Source organism: Anguilla anguilla, chromosome 3 (assembly GCF_013347855.1).
Source record: "Anguilla anguilla isolate fAngAng1 chromosome 3, fAngAng1.pri, whole genome shotgun sequence".
Taxonomy (NCBI): Eukaryota; Metazoa; Chordata; class Actinopteri; order Anguilliformes; family Anguillidae; genus Anguilla; species Anguilla anguilla.
In genome coordinates this window covers 40,257,584-40,273,057 of record NC_049203.1, presented here as the reverse complement: position 1 = coordinate 40,273,057, position 15,474 = coordinate 40,257,584, and the positions used below count along the sequence as shown (strand labels likewise).

Genomic DNA, 15,474 nt, shown 5'->3' with positions numbered 1-15,474 from the left:
TCACAGTGACGTTACGGAAATTATGGGCTCAATTAAGCAAAGAGAATATGAAAATGCTGGGCTGGTAAATTATTTCTTGCAGAAGGGTAATATAAATGGAGCAGGGTGCAGTTATATTGCAGATATGCATCTGCTGTAGCTGAATTTTTCTCACTAACAATGACACAATTAAAAATTTGATTTGAAATGCCCTCTGCAGTGTGAGACACTGGCATTGTGAGTGATGAATATTAGAATTATTTTTGTAGCAGACTTACTTATTCAGTGCACAGGGCCTAGGGGACTTTGATCATTTGACACTCATGGATTGTTCCAGAAAATTTGTGCAAACTCAATATGTTTTGTGAAACATACTGTACTCTAAATTCTCCACTGTAAATATTTTGAGTTAAACTAGTTGTAGTTCTTTTCTTTTATTTTATATTTTTTTAATGTTTGTGAGAACCAAAGTGTTTTTTTTTTGCATTGTATTACATTACATTAGAATACCCAGCCTCTGGGGATGCGCAAACCAGCCTATTCTTAGTGCCGGTCCCAAGCCCGGATAAATGGGAGGGTTGTGTAAGGAAGGGCATCCGGCGTAAAAACATATGCCAAATCAAAAATATGCGGATCATAAATCTGATCCGCTGTGGCAACCCCTAACGGGAACAGCCGAAAGAAGACTACAATGACTTAGTAGATGTTTCTTCACATGTTTATTCAGAACGATTCACAGAACAGGAAAAACGAAAGTGTGATATTACTAAGAAGGCAGAGAATGCCCATTTATAATAAATAAGTCTCGTCTTAACCTAACAAACAACAATTAATATGGTAACAAACTTGTGCCACTAGATAGATTACCTATCTTTGCATAGCTATACCCATTATCCCAAAAAGTAACTCCAAAGAAAGAACGAAAGGCTACCTAAAAAGGATCAGGGGAACCATGGACTTGAAGACTGTTCAGGTTCTCCAGGTTTTCAGTGAGTCTTCAGTCTGTGTTGGAAAATGGGGACAGTGTCTGCCTTTGCAAGTGTAGTGGGAAATTCAGTCCACCAAAGAAGACTTCACCCGGAAGTGCCAGTATGTGGGGGAGGTGCCATATGCCAAGAGGTAGCAAAATGGAGAGGTCTGGCAGGTGTATAGGGTCTGATGATCTTTTGAAGATATAATGGAGCTGTCCCTTTAGTGGCCTGATAGGTGTTACATTTGATATGAGCAGATAATGGTAGCCAGAGGTGGGAGATAAGAAGGGGAATGACATGGCTGAGCATGGGGCGATTGTAGATGAAAAAAGCAGCCAGGAACTTGCTGGGTGGTTTATGGCAGTGGCAGAGTGTCCAACAAGGAGGGAAATGCAATAATGCAGACAGAAGATGACCACTCTCACTCTATCACTCTCTTATACATATTTATATCATTCTCTTATACAGCTCAGGAGGTAAGAGCGGTTGTCTGGCAGTCGGAGGGTTGTCGGTTCGATCCCCCGCCCTGGGCGTGTCGAAGTGTCCCTGAGCAAGACACCTAACCCCTAATTGCTCCCAATGAGCTGATTGGTACCTTGCATAGCAGCCTTTCACCGTTGGTGTGTGTGTGTGTGTGAATGGGTGAATGAGAGACATCAATTGTAAAGCGCTTTGGATAAAAGCGCTATATAAAGGCAATCCATTACCATTATATCACAGGTCTTCCTTGCATTAAATAATGATGTCAATGCAACAAGACTCAACCACCTACATTCATAGCGCACACCTGAACCTCTCAAAAGGTCTGTTAATCCTCTTTCATAAGTCAACCAAAGTTATGTTAAAAGGTTAAAAGTCCCTTCTCTCTGTCAACAGCGTAAGTTAAACATTGCAACATTTTTGCTGTCCTGTAGGGAATATCAGTTCAGTGGTCAAGCAAAATAGATACTGTATTATACCGTTGATATATCTATGGTCAATTATGGAGGGTGCGTTCATGTGGGACATGACTGTGATTGTGATTGCATGTCTTATCTGAGCATCCAGCTGTAGCGTCACACACAGTAAATTAATTGTACAAACCATTACTTTATCTTGCAGGTCCTGAAGTTTTCTTTGCCAATAGTCATATCATTCAACTGACCAAATTAAGATCAGGGATTTTGTGCTACTTTTCCTCATTGTTCAGGTTCTGTGGTGATTGTATCAATCCCATTAGGCGAATGAGCATTGCAGAGTACCTGACACTTATATGCATCCTAACCACATCAATGAGTCATTTAGTCTTTATTACAGTGCGAACAAGATACTTCTATTTCTAGAATACTGTTTGGACTAATCACTGAAATGAAAATTAAATAACTGAAATGACTTTGTAATTTGTGATTTGTGAGTGTTGTTCCTGAAATTTGTCAGAAACTCTGATTATTTTCTCATAAAAACAAACTAATTTTATGCGCAGCACAATCTTAGAAAAAGATAAAACATTTCTGAATCAAGGCAATAGTTTTTTGTCTATATGTACACATTTGACTTTCTGAGATAAAAAAATGAGAACCATTTTTCATATCTACAATGTCAAGGACGCATAAAGGTCTATGATGTTTAAATTTACCTTTGTCCTTACGTACAAAGGTATATTTGCCCATCCTCACTTGAATAGATGAATGGGGTTGAAAATGTTTAAAAAATTAAGAAGAACCAGGGAGAGAGGATATCCCATAAGTCCTGCAATGCATGTAAGCTTTGCTCATTAAATATATCATAAAGAGCATATAATCTTTGACCAGGCTTCATAATTGAAAGGTCATCCTCTGAATAATAAACAGGGCTTAGCTTCTTTAAAAAGAGCTGCTTTCTTATGAATGAGTTCAAAGTACAACAGGAGGGGTAATGATTTCTTACACAAAACATTGGCACATCTTTCCCATGTCCTCGCAGTGCAGCAGTTTGCCTAATTATCAAAGTATCAATTGAAGCCCGGAAAACCAGTGAAAGGTAAGTCAATTTTGTACTCATCTTTAATTGTTACAGGTACCATCCATCAACCTGCTTTCATTGTCAAAACAGCTGCTGTATGTATTCATAATTGTAAAGTTGACCATTTGAATTTAATCCAGTTTTGTTGCTTGAGAGATGGACCTCAGAAAGGCACAATTTTCTCATGCAATAGAAAATATTAGAAAATATCAACGGGTCTAATTATTTAGGCCATTTGTGCATGTCTTGCCATAAAATAACAAGTGTAAATCTACTTAAAAGGCAAAGTGGTATGATTATTGCACTTAGTTATGCAGTTTCAACCCTTAGTTGTTCATGTCCATATCTTGCTTTACTCTTTCAGCATATTCCTGAATCAACCCAAAATATTTGTAGGGTCCCACATAGCACTGTTGTACTGTAATGCTCACTCAACCTTGCTGTGATGTTAATGTTAATAGTAGCAGTCTAGTGCTTTAGTATAGATGGAGTTTACTATATCATATGGGCTATATCTTGTGTGTGATATGGGCTATATCTTCTGTGTAACTTCTGTGTTTTACCATTCCATCAGACATTAGCAATGGCATCTCCTTTTAAGAGTCTGATGGATGATGACAGAAGGTACCTGAAATCCTTCCAGTTGTTCCGAGAGCGCTCTTCTGAACAGCAGTGCATGCAGAACTTCATCCGACGGATTCTCCCTGATATCCTGGCCAGGTAACCATCATTAAATCTTTTAATGAGGGAATCTAAATCATTCTATTGGTATTCCATAGAATAATGAACATCTTTCCATACATGCTCTAAAATGGGGGTCATTCTGATAATTGTGATATGTTTAAGACATACAAACTTGGAATCATTTTAGTGATTACTGTCAATAAATTGTGAGTTCTTCCACATGTTTACTTAGATGCTACTTTTCCAGCATTTTGCATAGTAAGCAAGCTACAGTATTGAGCTACTGTAAAGATTGCTTTACTTAAAATGTAATACCATGCAAATATTTTGTAAAATTAATTAATAATTAACATTTATTTTTGTTAATTTTTTATATAATATAATGTCATAATATCACAGCCACAAAAAATACTGTTGAGTTTATTAGTAGTTCAATCACAAAACCGCTAGAGAAAACACTACCTCTGACAAATCTACTGTGTTGATCATTAATCTTTCTTTTTTTATGATTTAAAAAAATAATTTCTATGTGTTTTAGCTTACACATTAAGCAAATTTATCTATATTGCCTTGACACCCTGGATCTTTGGCCTTGTGACCTAACAAGTTAGCATTCACCAAAGGCCAAAGTTGTCTTGACTTAACAAATATGAAATTCTATGGCTGGTGCAGCCAGTGACCTGATCAGTAATGAGTTCCAGAGCACAATGTCCAGAGCAGATTTTTCAGGCTGCCAGGTGATGTCTCTAGAGTAAAATTAAATACAAGGCTTTAACTGAATTTGACATTTTGGCACATTCCAACCTCAATGTTACAACTGAATAGATTCAAACAATTGACTTGAGAGAACGCAGCCCATAACCAATGCAACATAACCGCTAGTTATGATTATGGCTGTAATGTTTAACACTGAAGTTGCTCACAGTGCTGAAATTTGTGCACATGAGACATTTGATGTTGCTTGGTGTGTGAGTATTTAGAATTGATTTTAAAATTATGTAGTCAGGGGCTAAGCCTAAGTAGAACATGTAAGTTTTAAAGACACATTGATTAAGACTTGCCATTAATCAATTGGTTGATTTGACTTTTGTATTACTTTATGGTATCTGTTTAAGCACTGCATATTTTTACCTTACTTTAATTGTACGTTTATATTGTGTTTTCTGTATTTTGAAATTACACTGGCTTTTAATCTTACCTGCTGTCTCTTGGAAGATACTTTGATGGCACTCTATTTAAACTTGGGTTAAAATTACAAGGTGCCTATATGGCCACTGCCATGGATGCCCTGCATTTTGCCTGTAAATTCTCTTTTGAAAGTATCTGCATGGCCTTTTGTGCCTTGCTTAATAATCTATATGGCATCCTTTGGGGGAGAAAAAATTATCCATTCCCACACCTTGAAATAAATATGTAGTATGTTTTTTTCTCACAACACATCGAATTGGTCTTGTTTGGCTGCGTTATGCCACAGTGTTCTCATGGCCCCGATGCCAGCCTGGCACGGTTGGTAGCAGGCTTGTCTCCCTGTGCTTTCATGTATTCATGTAAAGCATACATCGATTGTGTATAGCTACATTGAACTAAGTGTTCATTAAAGCAATCCTTCAGGTAAGTTTATTAATCCTGTTGTGAAATTAGCTACCTGATCAGAGAGCAATAATGTCATTCCAAGTCTAACAGGCCAACGGAAATGTACATAGTGAAGAATAAATAATGTAGCAGACTGTACATTATATACAGTATATTACTGTCATCTGATTTGGCCCTGATGGGCTACAAAATTTTGGCTTTGCCAAGGTTGAAGAGGAAACTAGTGGCTTGTTATTTTTAACTTCATTATTTGTCATGCTCATTATGAGACACAACTGATTCACATTCACATTACCCCAAAGAGAGCCACACATTATGAATCATTCACTCACTGCTCTAATTGTTCATATGTGGTGCATTATAAAATCACTCAAATCACACTTGGAAAAAAAGATTTGAATGTGATTCTTGTGTTACTACTTATTTGTGCGTTTCTGTTAGGTGGTAGCATGCAAGCCAATGTTAAAATGTGATCCAAATTTCACTTTCAGCAGCTGTGCATTGAACGTACTGTTACAGCCAAGCTGACAAATAGGTGTGCCCATTATACCATTGGCAGGCAAGCAGTAACCATTTTGACCATTTGACTTGTGCATGAACTCTTACAGTACAGTATGTAGTGCAAAACTGTCTTGACTGTCTTAAACTATGTTAACTGTCTTAAAATGTATGTTACACCCCCCCTTTTAAACTTTAACGCCCCTTTGTCAGTTCTTGTGACAGCACCCCCCCACCCACAGACACATACACAAGTCCATCAATGTGCCACCAGCGGTGGTACCACCCCTGTGGAGAACCCGATCACTAGATATATAGAGCTTTTTTTGCTGCAGTTCCAGTTCAAGTTGTCAAGGGTTTCATCCCAACTGCTTTCCACACAGTTTTATGATGTAATAAATCCTATAGGATTATGGTTGTGCTCAGTTGTGAATATGGGACAGGTGCCTCTCTAAAGAAATGGATTTGTTCCCTGCAGTATTGGAAATGGAAACGGCTGCCTCAATGTCATGGGGGTGGGCAGTGGATCAGGTAAGACCTTCTAACTTGCATGCATTCAAGTATCAGTGGAAAACAAAATGAGAAGGGGCATCGTTATATTCACATACTCTAACAGTAGGGGCATCATTATATTCACATTTTCAATCAAAACCTGATATTCAACCTTTACTTGAATATGTAAAGATTCATGTGAATCAAAAGTAATTCTTTATTTCAATATTATAAAACTGTGGTGGGGGTTATTGTATATTAATATACATTTTTGTTTGTTATATATGACCAGTATATAACTTAAGTTCAGTGAGTATGAAATTGGCCCTGTGTTTTTTCAGCTAAGATTACTTTTTAAAGTTCAACATACAGTGGGTCCACACACACATGCACACACAACCTCCTCTTCACCTTGATTCAACAGAAGTGTAAATCTAGATAGTTTACTATCTTTATCTACAGAGATAGTATTCATTATAAAGGCAGTCTTTCTTGCCCAACTAGACCATACTGTTGCACGTGTTGGAAGTGTGACTTGGAAAAGTGGTAAATTGCAATAATTTACTTTCAACTGCGTAGACTTTTCAAAATCCAAAAGAAACTATTTAATTTGTGTTGCAACTATTGCATACCCATAAAGTGCATTACCACAAAATACTATTAATTTAAAACAGGGAATTTGGATTTTTAAATTGATTTTATTCTGTACTTTAGTCACAGTTGAAAAGAATGACCATTTTGATTAATGGTACCATTTTAAATGTGCATCATGCACCATTATGACTGAAGTGAAATGAATGCTGATGCATTCATTCTACATTCATAATTCAGACAGATTATTAAAACACTGTGTGGGAGGGTAAATCTGTAATCAGTGCTACTAGGGCTATTTATCTTTATCTCTTAAAACCAATTTTACAGGAAGTTTTCAATATTTCGGTGCATTAACAAAAGTTAATGACATTTGCAAAATTATTTTGATAACCGTAAAAAAATTTTTTTTATTTTTAGAATTCCTTAGAGTTGATTAAAATTATGTTCTAGTGCCACAGAAACACCCTAATGACAGTAACATAATCCTGGTTAATTTTGCAGGTGATCTTGACCTGGAGATGTTTTCGCAACTGCGTTTAAAGCACCCAGGAGTGAGTGTACACAGCGAGGTGGTGGAACCTAGCAGTGAGATGCTGGAGAACTATAAGGGTACAGCAGCCTCTTTCAATCCACTCACCTTCTTATTGCATTTAAAACTTTCTGAATAAAGTTTTTCAAAATAATTAATTACTTAGTCTTAGTAGTCTCATAAATCTTGTATGATTGCTCTGTACCAGGCACCTTATAAAGTTGCAAGAATAGGTATGCAGAAAATAGTTATATTGAAATAATTTGATTTCATCTCAATGTAGTTTTTAACTGTGTGTTCAAGTGATGTCAACCATTACCATCAAATATTAATAATTTTGTGTAAAGTATAAATCCATTTACTACATATTAAAATATGACAACTTCTTATGCAGATTTGGTGGCAAAGACACCAGACCTTGAGAACGTGAAGTTCAGCTGGAATAAGATGACTGCCTCGGAATTTGAAAAGCACTGGAGAGAAAAGAACTTCACGAAAAAGATGGACTTCATTCACATGATCCAGGTTCTACTTCCATTCATCACTTTTACAGTAATTGCTCTGTATACAGCAGGTTGGCATTACCCTTACTGCCTCACTTTTTTTTTCTTTTTTTTTTGCTCTTGAGCTGCATGCAAAGATCATGAAAACTGGAGAAACATTACATCATCCAAATTCAGTTCGGCTTTCTGTGTACTTGTTACCCAGTGGGTTTTCAGATTTTCATGATAAAAGTAGTGTCACAAATTCAAGTTATGTACATACAGTACATGCTTGCTTTTCATTAAACCATGCAAGTTAGCATTGAGCTGATCTATGCTTAAGTAAACCCTCTAGACATGGATCTGGTCTGTCACAGGGTCATTCACTACAGTACATCTCCTCCATGACAGAAGGAAAGGCTGAAAATATAAATTACATTTTTGATGTGCTTTGGTTCCATATGTTTCAGTTGGAGACACAATTCACAGCATTTCACAGTCAGGACAGATTACTAGGTCACTGACCTTTTGACACATGTCATACAGGCTTAAATGTAATACCTGAGGCATCTCTTCACTGTTTCACTGTAATTTGATTTGGAAATGTCTGGTATTGACAGTGTAAATTTAACCTCCATAAAGAATAACAGGTTTTAGCCATTTTCTTTCTTAATAATTTATAACACATGTTTCTGGTCAGAGGTTTCCTTATGAATTACAGTGAGCTCCATAATGTTTGAAACAAAGACTTTTTTTGTTGATTTGGATCTGTGCTCCACAATTTTGATTTGTAACCAAACCATTCACATGGGGTTAAAGTACAGATTCTCAGCTTCTATCAAAATTAATTTTTATACATTTTTACCATGTAGAACTTACAGCACTCTTCATACATAGTCCCCTGATTTCAGGGCACCATAAAGATATGGCTTCACAGGGGTTTCTGATTAGTTAGGCGTGTTTCTTGCTTCCTTAAGAGAGCTTTCAGTGTTTAGTCTTGATTCTAGGCTTTTGATTGCATTTGGAGTCTGACTGTTATTGGAATTTGTGAACATGACGACCAGAGTTGTGCCAAAGAAAGTCAAGGAAGCCATTATGAGACTGAGAAATAAGAAAACAGATGTCAGCTGCATAGGCCAAACCTTTGGTTTAGCAAATCAAAGAGAGCACTGGTGAGCTCAGTAATCGCGACAGGCCTGGTAGGCCAAGGAAGACCTCTACAGTTGAGGACTGAAATATTCTCACCATAATGAAGACAAACCCCTAAACACATGTCCAACAGGATAGAAACACTCTTTGGGAGGCAGTCGTGGATGTGTAAGTGACTAATATCCGCAGAAGTCTTCACAAGCAGAACTACAGAGGCTACACTGCAAGATGGAAACCACTAGTCAGCTGCAAAAACAGAATGCCCAGGTTACATCTCAAAGAGCATGCAGAGTTCTGGAAAAACATTGTTGCTCAGGTGTTTCTTGCTCACAAATATGTCTCTAGTCTTGGTTTTAGCCATGGTTTTTTTCTTTGGAGGTTGCAGGAATACACCATTGTGAAGAATAGAGGACTAACCATGGTTGAATATATGTTAGCTGAGAGGACAGAGCAGAGGAATTTATTAGGAAGGATAACAAAGACTGGGTATATTAAGTACAGTAGTTTGGAAAGTCTTGAAAAGAAAAAAACCACTGGTGGACTCAGAAATAAACACCATAAGGGTCAGCCAAAGAAGACAACTGCAGTTGAGGATAGACAAATCCTTAAACTAATACAGTCAATGACATCTCCAGCAGTCTCCATGGGCAGGGGTAAAAATATCTCAAGCCACAAGTTAATTTGAGAGCAAAATTATTGAGGCTACACTGAAAGATATAAAGCTCTCTTCAGCAACAAGAATCTGAATCGAAGGCCAGATTAGATTTTGCCAAAAAATATAATGACGAGCCAAAGAAACAAAGTTTTACAGACAGATGAGATGAAAATAAACCTTTACCAAAGCAATGGAAGGCCAAAAGTGTGAGAAAAGAAGGAACAGCCAAAGATCCCTTCTCATCTGTGAAACATAGAGGAGGTAGTGGCATGCCTGTGTAGTGTATGGCTGCTTCTGGAATAGGCTCACTTGTCTTTATTGATGATGTAATGGAGGATGGCAGCAGTAGGATGAATTTGGAAGGGCATGGACAGATTTTGTCCGGCTATTTACAGTACAAAGAAATGGTACAACCTTATAGGCTGGCATTTCAGCCTGCAGCAAGACAATGACCCAAATTACACAACTACAGCATTCATCAATGGGGGAAAAGTGGAAAGTATTAGGCTGGCCTAGTCAGTCACCTTGAGCATACAATCCAATCCAACTGAGCATGCATTTCACTTGTTGAAGAGGGGACTGAAGTCAGAAACCACCAAAAACAAAGACCAGCTGAAAGCAACTGTTTTCAGGCATTTCCAAAGAGGACACCAAATGACTGGTGATGTCAGTGTGACTGAGACTTGATGCAGTTATTGCATTTAGGGGCTATGCAACCAAATATTTTGTTTTGTTTTGATTTACTTTAAAGTTCATCCCTTAACTTACTTTTAACTTACACATCTGAAAATGGGGAGATTCTCACAGATGAGTTGTTTTTCAGCCACTGTCAGTAATCCATTAACTTACTGACTGACAGTGGCTGACTTTTTCACCGCTGAAAATAAGAGGAACACAAAAACAGCTGTTTCTGCAAAATGGTCTCATATTTATCTTTTGATCTCAAATCCAAATGATTTAAGTATATAGCAAAAATACATTTCACACTATGGATTCCATTCTTTGGAGGGCACTGTGTGTGTTTGGGCAAAGGTTTATACATTAAATGGGAAGATATATGCCTAAGGTCAGATGTGTTCTTATGAAGTACATTCTTGGTCAGAGATGTTCTCTTGAAATAATTCTGAAACAGAGGTTTCTTTATGAAGTGCGTTTCTGGTCATATGTTACCTTGAGGTTAGGCAGTGTTCAGCTATTACCTTATGAAAGTTGGCATTGATCAGAAGTTACTTTATGAAGCATGTCACTTGGTCGCAGGTTACTTTATGAAGTGTATCACTGCTCATTGGTTACCTAATGAAGTATATCACTGGTCAGAGATTTATTTTCTTTGATGCCTCAGTGCTTTAGCTGTAGTGGGGGAATGTAGTCCTGGTGGGTGAATACTGATCTTTCATTCTTATGTTCTTCAGATGCTGTATTACATCGCTGATCCTGGTGCTGCGGTCTCATTTTTCCGGAGCCTTCTCAACAAAAATGGGAAGCTCCTGATCATATTGGTCTCTGGTAAGAGCATTAGACCCTATTTTCTATAGAAGTAGAATTGTAGCAGTAAAACATATATATTGACTGTATTACTCTATGGGTTTACCAGACTGCTTAAGAGAAAATAGATCCACTTGACTTATGTTTCAATGGTGCACATGTGATCCTGAGCAGCCAACAAGTCCATCACAGTCAACCAGACCCATAAGAAACCCAAAGGAGCAATGCAGTTATGCCTTCTCAATAATATGCTCTTGTGCAAAAAAGTAAATTTTCCATCTATTAGTAACCTCTATACTATAAAAAATAGACAAATGGATATGTTCAGCACTATTGCTAAAGAATATAATTTTGGGAAAAAATATTGATATAAAGAATTGAGTTTTGATGAACAATATATCAGTATATGTCACATATTCAGCATTCAGAAAATGTTTTGTACTACCCTTGTCACCAAAATCAGGCCCTTGATATTTTAAGTTGGTTTTGACCTCTTCTAAAATCATATCCTAAGGTTACTCCCGTTGCTTCACCAAATAATGTCAATGCACATGGCTGGTTCCATTATTTATCACTTAAAACTTGGCGACCCCGGTCATGGGAGAGCGGGATTATGTCTCTGTTATTCTTGCATTTGTTAGTTTTACTGGTCTTAAGCAGGGTCTGACACGTCTACACATGTGCTCATGACCATAAAAGCTGTGTTTGCCAAGCCATGTCTGCCACTGTTATCATTATGCGATACACTTTGACCTCTTCCAGTGAGAGCATGTGGCTTGCATACAGAAAGTGGCTTGTGTGTGCATGTCTGTGTGTGTGTATAAAATCTGCTTGAACCATTCTCATGGAAGAGACTTCCCTCTCTGCTCCACTACAGGAAAGATAGAGGGCATTCCTCTTTTTTACCCATACCTACCTGGGCAATCTTGCTGAATTTGTGGCTGTGGAATGTGGATTTTTTGTGATGAAACTCTCATATAAACTGGTATTTCCCATATATAGTTTTCCAATGTGCTTTCCAGTACAACACATATTCAACAGCCGCAACTGCAGTAAGATGGCTGCCACGGCAGAGGAGGCCAAGTGGAAGCCATGGTGACCTTCCCTCTACCCTGTGGTGGAGCAGGCAGGTTAGACTTATCTGTGGCTTCCCTGCCATATGTGGTATCCAGTTTTTGTGCCCCTGGCAGTGAACTGAACTGCAGCCAGACTTAATGAATTGCATGCATCTACTTGCATAATCTCCTCCCACATGTTTTTAGCTATTTAATTGTCACTAGCAAACAGTAGGCAAAAATGGACACTGCAACTGTACTGTACCAGTTATTGTCATGTTGCAATGTCCATAGGCTACAGAAATACAACCCATTTCTTATAGGTCTCCATTTTTATGAAAATAAAAAAGCATATTGCATATTGCTCCACATCCAGAGAAGAGGCAATGCTCAGGCATTTCCAACTTGCCTTACCCGCACAAAAAGTGGCAAGAGCACATTTACATATTACATAATGAAAGAATTTCACTGACTTAACGTTTTTGTTATGTAACACACAGTTAACCCCGTCCACTGAAAACCTGGCGTTTAGCCAAGGGGGAAAGCAAGCCAATGGCTTACAGGCGTTTATGCGTTTTTTGGTTTTTTTTTTTGTTTTTTTTTTGTTTTTTTGTTTTTTTTTGTTTTGTTTTGTTTTTGCAAGAATCATTTTTAAATATTTCTCAGCTGTTTGTGAATGAAAGAAAGTATTAAAGCAAATAATTCACGGATTTCTCATTTGTAATAGCAGTAATGCAATTTAGGATTCTCTAAATGCAATTTCTGTAATTTTTACGTTAATGTTATTGAAATGTAATTTGTTGACTTCATTTCTTGTATGCAGGCTATTTCGCATGAAGGTTCCTCTGGAATAAAATAAACTTATTCTATTCTATTCTATTCTGCTCTATATGCCCATACCCACTATGCCCAAAATCACTAGCCATTATGTTTTAGACACTTAAAAGTATAATTTAATACAGTAAATTAATCTGTTTATGTAATTTCTGATTTAGAATCTTCTTTATCTTATTTCCAGGGAAGAGTGCTTGGGAAAAACTGTGGAATTATAAAGCTAAGATGTACGAAAATACTGTCAGTTACTCTGTGACCACAAGGGACATCAAGAGCTACCTCGATGCCATGGGCATCAAAAGCACTTACTACGAGCTGCCTTCTCAAATGGACATCACCGAGTGCTTCCAGGAAGGCAACGAGAAGGGAGAACTGTTGCTTGATTTTCTGACGGAGGTGTCAGACTTCAGTAAAACCGCTCCGCCTCATCTGAGGTCAGGTCTGCTGGAACTACTGCGCCACCCTGACTGCAGCACTGAGGTGGACGGAAGGGTAATATTTAACAACAGTCTGGGTGTTTTAGTTCTCGAGCCTGACCACTGATTACAGCATCATTAGGAAATAAAACCAAGGGAAAGTGTTTGGTTGGACATTCCAAGCATTTATGAATCAGCTTTACTAAGGGTTGCAGGCATGAGGTTATGTCGGGAAGCTGTGTGTGTTACAGTAGATACACTGGTCCCATGGTGTTAGGACGTTAGGATTGTCCGGATTGTATACAGTTACAGATAACACATCCATTAGAGCTTTTCTGTTTGAGTTAATTTTTTAAATCTTAGGAGTTATAAAAATGTTAAAGGTATGGGATATTGTGTTTCCTTCCATTGGCTTCTGCCAGGGAAGGTGGAGTTTTCTGTGTACTTGTTTTGGTGCTGTCCTATTGCAGACTTATTCTGGTTACAAGTGCAAGAAACCATGGCTGCTGTATATTCACTATCATCATTGTCATGTAGGGAGATCTGATATGCTCACTGATTAATAAACATATACTTTTGTCTGATTAAAGTTTTAATGCTAATTGAATAGCGTTGCATTCTTTTAGACCGCATCACCTTAAATAGGTTATTTATCCTTACTCTATTCTGGAAGCGGTTATAAGCTATACAAAGATAGTCTCAGGACAGTCTGGGCAGAGTCCATTTTATACAGGGGAGAGACGAATTATGCTATCCTTGAGCTAGATGGCATATTTTATGTGATAACAACATAGATTGGGTTTCTTTATTATTACCTCTATGTAATGCCTCCATCATTAAACTCAAATGGCACTGATGATCATCACCTTATCTGTATAGATGACAAGGTGGTCAAATGATTTGGTAAATATATTGGTTGTAATGAGGATAATTATAACTGCTATGATCTGTCAAGTATATCATCGGAACATAACAGCCATTTTATACATTACGTAGACCAAAAGATTTGGGGTCATGGTTGTGGTGAGATTAAAAATATTATTATTCTGTCCCTGATGCATGTTCCATCTACGCAAAAAACTGACAGATAGCTAACAGGATTCAGAAAAAGTCGAACACAGGAGTAAAGTTAAGGGTTTTTTAAAGATAAGAGTCCTTTTTTCTCTTCTTTTTCTTTTACTTTAAAAAAAGCAGAGGCTCTCCAAGACATTAAACGCAAAGGAAAAAGGGAGAGGAGCTTTCTGTCTGACCGCATGGAGAAATTCTTGCACACTGGTTGACCTCTAACCTAAGAGGCACAGTGCAATTATAAATAAAGGGAAATGATTTGACCAGCTATTCTGCACCATTTCTAAATCCTTTGTCCAATGAATGTCCCTGTGTCCATCTGTAGCACACGCACACACACTCACCAATGTTTTAAAATTGTTGTGGTCTGATCACCCTACCTACAGGAGAAAAATAAATAAATCTGTCAAGTAAATTGTATTTTTAAATTGTATTTTTAGCATTGTGTTGGGATTGTCACAAAACACAAAACATTGGTTTGAGTATGTTTTCAGGAAGGAAAAAAACAGCCAGTTGTGGAAAAACTGGAAAAAATAATTACACCTATTGTTGTGTTAATGTAATAAAGCATTAATATAAATTACATTTTAAGACCTCAAAGCACTTCTCAATAAATAAGGGGAGTCACTTCAACCACCAAGTTGATGCATGGCAGCCATTTTGTGCCAGAACACTGACCACACATGAGCTTAGGTAGAGAGAAGAGAAATTAATTGAGGCAATTAAATTGGGGGATGAATAGATGGCCAGGCTGAGAAATCAATTTTGATAGGTCACCAGTGAAAACTTCAACTGTTTGTGATTGTTTGTGAAGTGCCATGGTATCTTTAATAACCACAATGAGCCAGAACATCTCTTTCTGAATGTTACCATCTCATAATGCACTGTGTCCTTATCAGAACAATAGAAATTATGTGGTTCAGAGGAAAGACATATTTCCCTTTAAGAATAGATTTTTCATACCTCATATTGTTCATTTTTTAGCTCTTAAATTACGTGGTAGCCAGTAA

At 37.5% G+C, this 15,474-nt stretch overlaps 1 protein-coding gene across 2 annotated transcripts; it reads left to right on the top strand.

Annotated features, from left to right (window-relative positions):
• The first annotated feature begins 2,670 nt into the window (after nt 1-2,670).
• LOC118223933 (histamine N-methyltransferase-like) lies at nt 2,671-13,992 on the top strand. 2 transcript variants are annotated; one of them, XM_035411029.1, is made up of 8 exons: nt 2,671-2,689; nt 2,892-2,948; nt 3,505-3,650; nt 6,184-6,236; nt 7,293-7,400; nt 7,715-7,845; nt 11,019-11,112; nt 13,165-13,992. In XM_035411029.1, exons 3-8 carry the CDS (start codon nt 3,514-3,516, stop codon nt 13,521-13,523), a joined length of 882 nt encoding a protein of 293 aa, XP_035266920.1. In that variant the 5' UTR covers nt 2,671-2,689; nt 2,892-2,948; nt 3,505-3,513; the 3' UTR covers nt 13,524-13,992. The 2 variants fall into 2 exon arrangements, with proteins under 2 accessions (XP_035266920.1, XP_035266919.1); XM_035411028.1 differs by lacking the exon at nt 2,671-2,689 and having other exon boundaries at nt 2,753-2,948.
• Nucleotides 13,993-15,474: the final 1,482 nt, after the last annotated feature.

Coding starts and splice junctions, on each gene's coding strand:
- LOC118223933 (XM_035411029.1), top strand. CDS start 3,514: ATGGCATCTCCTTTTAAGAGTCTGATGGATGATGACAGAAGGTACCTG. Junction 3,651..6,183: donor CTCCCTGATATCCTGGCCAG/GTAACCATCATT, acceptor TGTTCCCTGCAG/TATTGGAAATGGAAACGGCT. Junction 11,113..13,164: donor CCTGATCATATTGGTCTCTG/GTAAGAGCATTA, acceptor TCTTATTTCCAG/GGAAGAGTGCTTGGGAAAAA.